The sequence below is a fragment of the Rhagoletis zephyria genome, unplaced genomic scaffold, assembly GCF_001687245.7.
Source record: "Rhagoletis zephyria isolate East Lansing unplaced genomic scaffold, Rhagoletis_zephyria_1.1 Rzeph_scaffold_01526, whole genome shotgun sequence".
Taxonomy (NCBI): domain Eukaryota; kingdom Metazoa; phylum Arthropoda; class Insecta; order Diptera; family Tephritidae; genus Rhagoletis; species Rhagoletis zephyria.
This window is the reverse complement of record NW_016158610.1, coordinates 70,673-83,325: the sequence shown is the minus strand read 5'-3', so window position 1 is coordinate 83,325 and position 12,653 is coordinate 70,673. Positions and strand designations below refer to the sequence as shown.

The 12,653-nt window shown below is 33.2% G+C and overlaps 1 protein-coding gene across 1 annotated transcript in view; it reads right to left on the bottom strand.

Annotated features, from left to right (window-relative positions):
• The window catches only part of LOC108364323 (acid sphingomyelinase-like phosphodiesterase 3b), a 112,422-nt gene that overhangs the window by 32,928 nt on the left and 66,841 nt on the right, over positions 1-12,653 (bottom strand). Inside the window, exons 4-5 of the mRNA XM_017617961.1 lie at positions 5,644-5,852; positions 659-1,071 (exon numbers count right to left, since the gene is read on the bottom strand). Of these exons, the coding sequence (XP_017473450.1) occupies positions 659-1,071; positions 5,644-5,852 (622 nt within the window). The remainder of the gene's footprint in view (positions 1-658; positions 1,072-5,643; positions 5,853-12,653) is intronic.

Sequence of the window (12,653 nt, the reverse complement as noted above, 5' to 3'; positions counted from 1 at the left end):
CTTTTCATATAACGGTAAATTTCAAAAATGCTTGAAATTTCAATATTTCGAAATTTAAGGACGCTAATTTACTTAAAATATATACACCCCGGCTTACCATCTAGCGGAAGGTTTCGGAAAGGTGAAAAAACATATTTAATACTTGCGCCGGGTATTTAATGTTCGGCTCCGCCCGAACTTAGACTTTCTTACTTGTTGTTGTTTGAGATTGAAAATGAGAATGTGTGTGTGAGTTTGAGTTTTCAATTTTTAAATTGTATTGCTGGCAAACACCAGGCTGCCAGACTTACCCTTTTTCTTAAAAAAAATTGTAACAGCAATCTTTTGATGCAGTTTACTTCTATTTGACACGTAGATCATGAATCCACGGTCTTGCCCCTAAATTTCATTTGGCAACATTCCGCCATCTTGGATTTAAGTTTTTTTGTTTTTTTTTTTGCTTTTTGCAAGCTTATTCTGCATTTTTCGTAAAAAATGGTTAAATACAAATATGTAGAGAATTTAATTTCCCACATTTGTTGAGAAATTCATAATGTTGTAATTACGTAATTAATATGTGCCTATCAATAGATCTACATATACATATATATATACATGTAAGTGCATAAATTTATGCTTGTACATATTACAGTTTAAAAGCCAAAAAGTGAAAACTTACAGTCTCTTTATTATCTTTCGACTTGATGAGCACCTCTTCCAGCCACACCCATTGCTTCTCAGCATCCTGGGTCTCGTATTCAGATAAAGCACTCACTCGCCCACCCCCATCGCCTACGCTTAACGCCGGAATCGCGTTCATGCCGCGATGATGTCCACCGCCATAGCCACCATAGCCACCACCATGCGACATCCAGTCACTGGAAGAATGTCCGTGATGTTGATGTATCGAACCATGATGGTAGTAATACGTCTTATACTCTGAATCGCCATTGCCACCTGCACCATTCGGAGTGCGCTGTCGCACAGCTGCCAAATGGCTAGGCTGGGATTTGTGATCGTGACGCATGAAATTTGTATTCAGAGCAATTATACGAAGGCGACTTTTTGTTTGTTCAATGGAGTAGTAGCCACCTGCAAAGAGGGGGAAATAAAGTACATAAATAAGTGAAGAATAGGAATGCCATGTGAAAAGAAGGATAGAGTATTAAAATGGAAATTCTGATCATTTCTTAATATCTTAGAATCGAAATAGATATTGCAGTTAGAAAATAAATCTCAAAAATTATTTTGTTCTCTTTCTTCTCGTCTTATCGGTTTGTTTATTTAATATCTTCTTTACCAGCAAAATGCACATATACCCATTTGGGATATAATCAGACAGGCGCATAATAACACCAGAAATGAATGAAGAATATTAGTCGAGTTGTGACAAACAAGTTACAATCATTCAATGTGTCTATTTTTGAATTTCATTTATTTCTCTCAGCTTGCACTGATTGCAAAACAATGGTAACCAGCAAGCAACCAAAAAAGCACACAACGACATCAAACTAAAAGCATCAAATATTTTTCAAGGATATCTTTGTGTAATTTTTGTTTTTTTTTTTTGTCGGTTTTTTGATATTGCAAAAACACCGTTATTCACTTGCCTAAATACTACAATAACTTCCCACTTAGCAATAATCATGTATCCGCCAGGCCTGTCTGTCTGGCTGTTGTCGTGTACCCATTCATCCTTGAAGTAAATCGATATGATTGCGCTAACTGGCATAGCTTTCAAGGCTTCAAGGCTTGTCGAAAATGACAATAAAAAAATTTGTTGCAAAGATTTTCTCACCATTTTTGTACATCCGTTCTTCATTATTAATTCAGGTGGCCTAAAAGGTAACAGCATGAAAATCAATATTTACTGAAGCGATATGCGCCCTGATTGCAAGACGACAGCTGCTTCGGTTTTGAAGTTCTTTGAGCCGCCAAACAGCTTAGGAGGAGAAAATGTGAAATTCTTATATTTTATTCACAATATCATAAATGTTATTTTCATTATCTTTTATATCGATGAACCGAAGGATATGAGTATAGAAAATAGATATTTTTGGTTCAAAAGCCATTTAAATTTAAGAAATAAAAAAAAATCACGCGCGTATAAATGGTTAAAAAAATATAAAATTTTTAGCGAAATCTGTTAGAAATTCAGTTGTAACGATATACAACAGATTTACGTTTATTTGAAAAAGAACTTCGCATTTAAATTATGTATATTACGATGGAATGAAAATATAATCTCAAAAAAATATAAACATTTTTTAAATTTGTAATGTACTCACTTTACCCAACTTCGGTATTAAAAAATTCATAACTCAAATTATTTTAGAGTGCAACCTATAATACTATACTTAAATATTGCGCAATACTCAGAGCTACCATCGTGATTTTTTTTTAATTTTTTTTGAGATGGCATATTTTCAAAAACTATTTTTTTATCAAAAAATGTTTATGTGGAACATTTTTCAAGAACATTTTTTTTTTAATATTTCTTTTCATAGAGAATTTTGATGTGCGTAGGTGTGATTTTTTTTAAATTTTTTCCTCGCTCCGTTCTCGACATATTTGGAAAACTATTAAATCGGTTTGATTTTGTTTTTGTGCTGATAAGTTTTTAAGAATGTATTAATCAAGCTCAAATTTAATATTTATTTATTATTTATGTTTATGCATCAACCCTAGAAATTAGAAACAAATCAAACACATGAAGTGTGAACCCCGTATTTTTGTGTTGTAAGTCTCTCCCAAAACTCTCTTGGCCTCATTTTAAATATATTTAAAGAACTTTATGAAGTAAGACTTTAAAAACAAATTTCGATCTATGAAGCATTGTTTATTTTTTNATTTTTTGAGTATGGGTGTTAGTTAATACATATGTTTTCGAAGGTAATTAGAAAATATGTAAAGAACCGACTTTCTCTTGGAAATTTAATTTATAATCTTATAACTGGAGTCTACTATCGCATCCTATTCTCAAACGTATATTAATTTAGTATTCAAATACCGTATATTTATCTAATTTGAAAAATTTGCCTACTATACAAATATGTACTGCAGTATAAACTAATATTTTATATTTATATATATATTTCATAGTTGAGAGGGAGTAACAAAACAAAAATACTTTAAAGGCGTAGCGAAACACACCGGGTATTTGCTAGTATTTAATAATTAAATTAAATTAAAATTTTTAAACAGGTAGCAACCTTCCAAAAAATATTTTCGCCTGCAACTGCCATCTGACTATCGAAAAATTCTCATGCCCATACAATTTGTACGAAGCATACCGAAATAACGCGGCGTCAACGCTTAGCGGTTAGAAAATCCGATTTTGACAGGGCGTTCGGAAGTGAAGTTGTCTGCAAAAAACCGCGAAACTGTCATTTTCGTAGTTCACACAAACAAACATATGCTTATTGTTGGGTGTCATTCATTTGACGTAGCGTTGCCGGTTTTGTTTAGGTATTGCACTTCGGCGTTAACGCTAGGCGTCAGAAAACCCTCAACGCTTTTGTGTAGGTATGGTAGTAGGATTTCTTTAACCACTTTCTTTTGACAGCCATACTTCAACATTTACTTTATCTACGGCGGCGGCTTTCACTCCGTAAGCAATTATCCAAAATTGTTCAGAGTCAGATGGAATGGTCCTGAGAAGAGTTACTCCATGGGAAAGTTAAAAGATTTAAATATTCAGTTTCCGCTGCTTTTCTTTCCTTCAAAGTCAAATAGTAAATTGGCAGGTCCCTGAAACTCGTCCTCTTGTGATTCACACACTTTTATGGTGACAGAATCAAAGCTTTTTTAAAAGTATTTAATTGACTAGGTGGGTAGTCGTTTCAAAAGTTCTTCGATTAGCATCGTTAGATGGATTTAGTGGGATGACAAAAAAGCTATGGGAGTCTCTCTTGATTTATTTGACAGCGTCTCGAAACAAGCCTTAATAGATGGAATCAATAAGGGTGCACCACGTTTATAAGAACTGGATAAGATCTTGGTGAAATGAATTAGAATAGATTGGACAAACACTTAGAAGAGGTAGCAGGTCACTTACATAGTTACCGCAAGTATGACCTACTGTAACAAACTTACATTTACGTATGCACATGGATGTATATATATTAGGTTGTTTCACTTTTAAGCGATATATTTTTTTTTCTCTTTGCTACCTGTGCATCTGATACTTCATAGAAAATAAAAAAATTATGCAGTTTAAAAAATAATTTTAAGTGCATCACAGGCATAGCTCTTTCAAACATTCGATTTCCCATATAAATAACACGGGACATATTTTTCGGTTTCAATTCGATTTTTCGGTATTAATTTTTTTTTGGGAAAAACGAGTATACAGCTTTTTTAGGGCATGAAATTTTCTGCAAAAAAAAAAATCTGTGAGCAAATGCCATCCGACAAAGAGTTTTTGAGCTGTGGAGCTAGAAAGATAAATGTTAATAATAATTTACACTTAATGTTTTTTAAGACGATGTTTATTATCATTATATTGATGTGGTGCTCAATCACGTTACTCGGTATATTTTTCGCTTAGCGAAATACGATCATATATCTGAATGGAAATCAGTGCTCTTGGGGTGCGGTATTTCTGAATACCTGAAAGCTATAAATTGTATTTTTCTATTTCGCTTTATGGTGGATAAGAAACCTAGCTAGCTGTTTGAAAAATTATCTTTCCCGAAGTCTGCGCACCCTACGGAATTGATTACACCCAACTACAATTACCTACCATCTGCAAGCCTATTTTTTGTCAATGCTATTCGTACTCGATTCCATCTCATGTTCGTAATAGTTTGAATGTATGCAACTTCAAGCGTGTTTTGTATTTTTATTTTCGTTAAAATGCTATGTTATATCCAAAGTTATACATTTTTCGTCTGAGGCTCGCTATCTACTCAGTTATAGTTTAATCAATATATTATTCTTATGTTTTTCTTTATGCTTCTCTTGTGATTTTCTACAGATTTTGCAAGTTGTTCCTATTTTTGTCTTTTATATTAATGTTAAACACAAACATATTTTAATAAGTAATCTCTGGTCATTCAGTCTTTCTTGGCACATCACCACGTCACGGGTTTATCAAGAAGAAGTATTTGCCATTAGGAGGCATAACGAAATCTTGATCAAAACCCTAGAGAGAACAAAGGAGTCTTTTCTCCTGTGACAGTCCGGCGCGAATTGTAAGAGTGGCAAATTAGCAGGAAAAGATTCGTCTACATCTTCCAAGAAAGAACACGGTAGATATATCAATGGCTTCATTTAAAAGAAATTCAAGAGATCACACGACTCGTTTAGCCAACGTCCTATGGACCAGCGAGGATTCTTAGCACTCCTATAAAAGTTTCTTTATAAGGAACTTGTATTGGCTTACATGACATAAGATTAGAGATTGACCCATGAGACCAATATCGAAACTGCAAGATCATAGAAGAAGAATACGCATGGTCCTCACAGGTGGAAATAGAACCATCGTTATTCCATATTGTATCACAACGCTACTATTATTCGTGTGAGGAAGGTTGTGCTCTTTAGTCCTTTCAACCTAAACTAAGATTTTTTTTACAAACCGCTATTTTTACATTAGCCCAAGTTCTTATCCGTCGCAAGCGGGCTTTGGCCAGTTTATACATATATAAAGTTAGTACTCACCTTTTTCGAACGTATGCAATGCCTCCGATGGCAGCCAATGCCGCCAAAGTTCGCCCATATGTCGAAAGTTATTTGTGCCATCTTCATGGCCTAGCACTGGAAACACGAATTGCGATGAAAATGTACGCCCTAGTAGATCGGTGATATTACGAAGGATTTCCAGTCTCTTTGTGTCTGACTCCTTAAGCGCTGAGTGCGACAAACCATCCCTGAAATACAGCAAAATGGGAATTTTTAGGATGTTTTTAACGTAACTTTATAAGAGAAGGCTTTGTTCTTCTTTAAGGTTATCTCTGTTATTTATTTGATTTATTTTTATGTATTTATTTGATTATAAGCACAAAACTAGGTACATAACTGAAATTAATAATAAAAACGACAATAGTAAAAATTTAGGCAAAGGTCCAGTTACCATAGGTCCACAACGCCATAGCCATAACTTTGTCAAATGCTTCACATCATACATATTTTAGTATACTTATGTAAAATTAAGAAAAGATTGTTTTTAGTTTTTTTAATATATCCTTTTAAAGAACAATTACTTTTTAACAATGTTCTTCGCCTAGTAGATATAAAAAAATACGATAGATAAACTGAAACCTTGGAAACTAAATTCCGAAGAGAAAAAGATGAAGACTATTACCATATAACTGTAAAAAATTAATAACTGTGTCTACTTGGCACCTTGTTTTGAAATTTATTACACAAGGGAACAAAAATGGGAAAACATTTTGTTGCTTCAAACGTTAAAGCTGATTTTGATTGTCTTTTCCGTGCTGATTACGAATCCGTGAATATAAAGTTTCCGTCAGCTCAAGATTTTGAGAATACCGAGGTCAAAGTGTCAAAAAATCTAGTTTTTTTTTCAATATTTTAGAAGCTCTAGCAAAGAAACAATAGGCGATATTAGGCTTATATGAAAACTAGAGGTCTCGACTAATATTCCTGAATGTAACATCCCTGCACCTTGACTTAATGGTCACTTATAGGAATTTATAGAACGGCAAAACCTGATTTTGTGCGAAGTTTGAGTACCTACCGCAATTAAACAAAAGGTGATAGAGCCTATTCGAACGGGGCAATTTAGGGGCCGGAAATCCTCGTGATTCCGGCAGCGGGCATCAATGGGGGAGCCGATTCTTTAAGATAATCTTTTACTTACTTCTCACGAATGCCCTAATCTCCGATGGTATTAACAAATTGGGTTTTTGTATAATATACAAAATTCACGTTTATTGACAAAATAGATATGTAACGTAAGTTTCACTTCTCCAGTGTGGCCCAGGTGCACTTACTTTTAAATATATACTGCTTCCCTCTATTTCTTTCATTTAAAAAAGTGTCTTTCCGGGATTTTAAAGATGCTAAGGTGTCATAAATAAAGAAATAACTGTGAAAACACTCACTTTTAGAATACAGTGCAGATTGGAATTAATAATAGAAAAATCTGTAGCCAAAAATATGGCAGAATCTTAAATTTTCTTAAATTTAAGATATTTCTCTGTACGTTTTCATAATAAATGAAGCTCATTTTCTAAACTTAAACTACACAGTTCAACAAAATTTTACAACCTGAGAGAAACACTTCAGGGGTTTTCTCTGATTCTTGCAAAGCCCTTGCACGGTGCACGGATTGCACGGTTTGCAAAGCTGTCCCCTACGAAAACAGGTTTTTGCCGTGCAATCTGTGCACCGTGCAAGGGCTTTGTAAGACTCAGAGAATACCCCTAACGGTTTTAGCAATATTTGAGGTTAGGATATCTCAAAATCTGGACGTGCTTTAGCAATTCTGCTTTACAAGAAACGATGTGCTTAAATTAAACAAACAATAAGACAAAAGTCTTCGAACTCTGTTATTTATGTATCCAATGGTATTTATTATACATATATCCGGATTTAACTCTCCAGCAAACACAGTTTCAAACGTTTTAGAAAAGATCATTTCTCAGTTTGATATCAAATGTTTTTCTTAAATTATTCTCAAATTGAAAACGAGGTTTGCGTTGTACATTTGAGATTGATTTGAAGAAATATGGTCGATACATTTGGCTAAGAATTGTCCATCTCTAAAATGGTGAATTGTCAAACGAGAAATAAAAGTGCACAGTTAAATCAAGAATTGTAAGAATAAAGTTGAATTGAATATGATGTTTGCATGGAGTGACGATAACCAGCCGGAATTCCTAGCTGCAGCCCTTCAAAACAAATTTATTAGCACTCAAAATATACATTTCATATAATATTTTTTATTTTCTCACTTGAAGTGCATTTGATAAATAACCTTTGAAATTGATTTGAGAATTAACTATATTCTCAAATGGAGATCAAACTCCCCTTTTTATTGAGAAAGCCGTAATCAATATCAAATCATTTGCCATTTGAGTAATTACCTAGATTTCAAATCAGTCTCAAATGCAAATCAAACCTAATTGTTCGCTAGGTTGTTGTACACTTCCACTGTATGCATTATATTGAATAAATTGTGTGCCGCTCTATGAATTTACATTTGGGGTATTCACAACGGTGTCGTAAGTGTCGTATTGTTGTATGTCGTAAACTTTAAACGCCTAAAAAATATATTAAGGGGGTTCGCAAAGTTCCATCAAAGTCATATTATGAATTTTCGCAGTGTAAAAAAATAATTGGTCGTCGTTTCAAGTTCTCTTAACATTTATTTAAGCTTTTAAAGCTTACGACATACAACAATACGACACTTACTACACCGTTATGAATCACTCAATTGTTTTACTTTATGTAAATTTTCAACATCACTTTCAGTTTTTTATAAAAAAATTAATTTTGAAACATCTTTTCACTTAATGCACGTAATTCAATAATTACTTTTCTTATCGCAAGGAGCGTTTGACTAACGAATCCACAAGTTAAGAAGAAATCTGAAATACATACTTACAAATGTCCATATGTAGCTGTAAAAGCTCATAAGGGTTTCAATCGAAATAACAATAAGCTGCTTATGGCAAGTCCACTAAATTAAGACTTTCTAATAGCTGAAACAATTTATATTTACATGAGTAAGTACATGTTAATTATAATTAAATCCTGCTCTAGCTTATCTAACTGCTTTTGACGCTAATTGAATTTTGACCAATTTAACAGTAATCAATTTATGTTTTTTAATTAAAATATAATCTAAGTATTAATTATTTTGGGTCAAATACTACCCACTAATGCTATTACATGTACTAACAATTAAAATTTGAAATTTGATTAGACGAACATTGCCGTGTGCATTTGTAAGCAAACGTATTTACATATACATATGTATGTATACCTAGAATTACACAAAATGTGCATGACGCTGTTTATTGAAGTGCCCTTGTGGTAATTACTTGATGATCAAGGTAATTAACGTAATTTCAGAGTTCATCTAGTAATTCAACATTTCATACCAAATGCATACAAAGTCTGCTTACAGACACTAAATCTAATAGCTCCTAACATGGACAAAATATTAATATAAGTACAGCATTCTAAATATGTAAAACCAAATGGTAAATAAATTGTAAAAAATACTATTGTAATTTATTTATGTGTGTTTTAGTGTTCGCCCAGCGATTGAAATTCATGTGAGTTGAGTTGGTGAGTTGAGATAAAATGACATTAGTTGGCATGGGTTAAGTCGAGGGGAGTTTAATTTAGTACTTAGCATAGCATAATACTACATAGCACTACATAACATAACATAATATTACATAACATCACATACCATAACAAAACATATCGCGCATTATCTAGTTATATTTCCTTTTTTATCTTTATCACGTTCCCCATCTTTATCTTTGTCTCTATCGTTTTTTGTGTTTATGTTTATAGGCATTTCATGTCGACGCGGTCACCACTGTGCGCGACCTCTTAGGATTGGGATGAAGGTTGAAGGGATTGAAGGTCTAGGTGACATAAGTGTACGTGCAGCATATTTTGACGATATGACGTAGGGTTACCTATTTACACGGAACTTATATTTTAAGAAAACGTCATTCATACCTTTCTTTAAAGTGCTGTATCTTGGAAACCTTTCAAACGGAACTTTAAGAAAAAAAAAGTATTTTAATGTGCTACGTATAAAAAACAAAAAAAAATAAACAAACATTTTTCCTTTTGATTATAGCATTTAAAAAAAAATTCAGTTTTACATAAAAACATTGTCTATAATGTCAACTTTAAGTACCCAAATGGGCGTAATGCGATATTAATGCGTATGGACTCTAGATCGTCTAACGCTCGAGCAATATGATAAATAGACATTGAAATTTTATGAAATTGTATATTTTTGAAAGAGGAAAGGNGAAATCTGCTTACGACGTGATTGGAGGAAATTTTAAGAGACTAGCAGCTAGATCAAGTCTTCAACTCCTGATGTTACAACAAATTCGTGCACCCGAAACCCTCTACCAATGGGGTACTGTATGTTTCTCATGGGATGCCTGTAAAAAATAACTGCAACTAACTTTTCAGTGGACCTAATTTCGACTAACTACTTTAATCCTATTTTAAGCTAGTCTAAAAGGTTAAATAACATCAAATTAGGGAACTTCATATCCTTATTTAACGTAAATCAATAAATATTTTTTTTTCCTTTTAGTTCTTATTGTAAGAAAATCGTGTTTTTGTTATTTTACTATAATTTTATTACTCATTAGGTTTATTTTTTTTTAACACCTATCCTTTTTCTTGTTTTAATAAAAGGACTAACCATGAAGCTATCATTGGAGGTCTATATTCTTTTGCATTTGTGATAAAAAAAGGAACCAAAAACACGCTAAATGGCAATGTAACTCCAAGTCTGTAACTCCATATTTAACAAATTTCAAAATTTTCGGTTTATCGCGTATAGGTTTTGAAGCATTTAATTTTGAGAACTTTTTAAGTATGTATTGTATTCTACAAACAATTACGAATAATTTGATTCTTTAACAAGAGGTGTGCTTTCAGAATAAACCAACTTTTAAAGCTAATATATTCTGCGATTTTGAGCGTAATTTTTATTCCATTCCACACAGCGTAATTTGCACACAGCTTATTATTTTGTTTTCTATCTATTTCATGTTTATTCCTCGTCTAACTTTTGAAGCAATTGATGAAAATAAATTACACTTATATTAATAGATTTATTAAGAGAATACGAATAAAATGATATGGGCATTCCCATGGTGGCGCACGTGACAGTCGTACGATTTCAATGTGATACAAAAAAGGAATACCATTTGTTTTCTTTAACTTTTTTGGGCCATTGTATAGCACGTAATTAGCTCTATATTTAACCGAAAAATTAAATCAATCGAACTGCTTGGTCCTGAAATATAAGCATTTAAAGAGAGGTTCGTTACGTGACAAAAAATGGAAGTTAATTTTTTCTTTTCTTTCTTTCTGTGGATGGCTATTTTGATGAAACTTATTTTGATATGATTTGGAGCAATTCTAGTTGTTTTTAGAGTTTTTTGAATTAATGCAAATTGCTCCAATTTTCTTTTACAACACCAAGTGTGAAACGTGACGTGACGGTTCGTCACGTGACATAAATTTCCATCGTTATATTTTTGTTAATATTGCTTTTAAATGAATTTTCAACGCAAATAAAACATGTATTTTATGTAGAATATACTTTATATTTTGACTTCAGCGCCAATTCAGGGTCAATTTATTATAAATCTATGATTTATTATGTTTCAACCACATGCGCCAAATTCGAACCAAATCGGACCATAAATACGGTTTTTCGAAATATCTCGACCTTGGCACCACTTAGGAAGACCAATTTATGCAAACATTATTCTTCTTACATAGCCAGTATATATTTTAAAAAGCAGACAAATCGGCCCGTAAATACGTTAGATATAAAACTTTTATTTTTTTTGTCGTGGTGGACCTTCCGCTGGAAACACCCATATATAAAACATAGGTGTGCTCGCAAACTTAAAAGTTAATTTTTTTTTCTGAGGCAGAATCTGTTATCGATTCCAGATATTTTCGTTGCATGTTGGTTTAGTATTCCTAAGACTACATTGATACATATTCATTGCCTTCACTTCATGTCCTGATATTGCAATATTATAAAGCTAAAAATAAAGATTAAAACTTTTGTCGCGGGGTAAAGCATAGTAAGCAAAGCGATTGTACGAAACTCAAATCTTCCGCAAAGTTTACAGATCTGTTCCAACCACATTTTATTGTTCAATGCCATCGAACGCCATTGCTTCGGTACAAAGTCGGTTCCGAGCAATATTTTCCGTACTTAGGGTCTTCTCCGGCCAGACAGTGGTGTGCTCCACCTCCAATGTGTCACAAATTCCTGATAATCCCTGAGACAGCCGATCTACTTTTGTGTATTTCAGGACCGCTTGGCGCGACTCCACTTGCAGTTCTTGCAAGTCCATTATTGGGCTTTGCTTAGTGTTGCGACAAAAAAATTACCTAATTCCTCAAAAACAAATGAAAAATCCTTAAAATCGGAGCAAATTACACAAAATTTTCTTTTTATAGATATGAGTATTGTGTACTGCATACTATTTACAGGTTCTTAGTATAAAAAGTAATTACATTCTCCAATTCAATTGGTACATTTGTTTTTGCTGTTCAAACAAAGTATCAGCGTTATTTTTTATGTCTTGGTTTGTGTATAATATTGCTGCAACTACATCAGTGCTCAGTCTGGTCCTCAAGTCAGTCCTACACATATTTAAACTACTAAATATACGTTCTACTGAAGCATTAGAAAAAGGCTATATTAGTGTTGCAGATATAATTATACCCGAGCGCACTTGTGCACAAGGGTATTATAACTTTGTTCACATAACGGTTGTTTGTAACAGGCAAAACGAATCGAGATAGATATAGACAAATGTATACATAAATGATCAGAATGAAAAGAGAAATCGATTAAGCGGTGACTGTCTGTCCGTCCGTCCGTCTGTCCGTCCGTCTGTGCACACGATAACTCGAGTAAAAATTGAGATATCTTAACGAAACTTGGTACGTGAACTTCTTTTGGG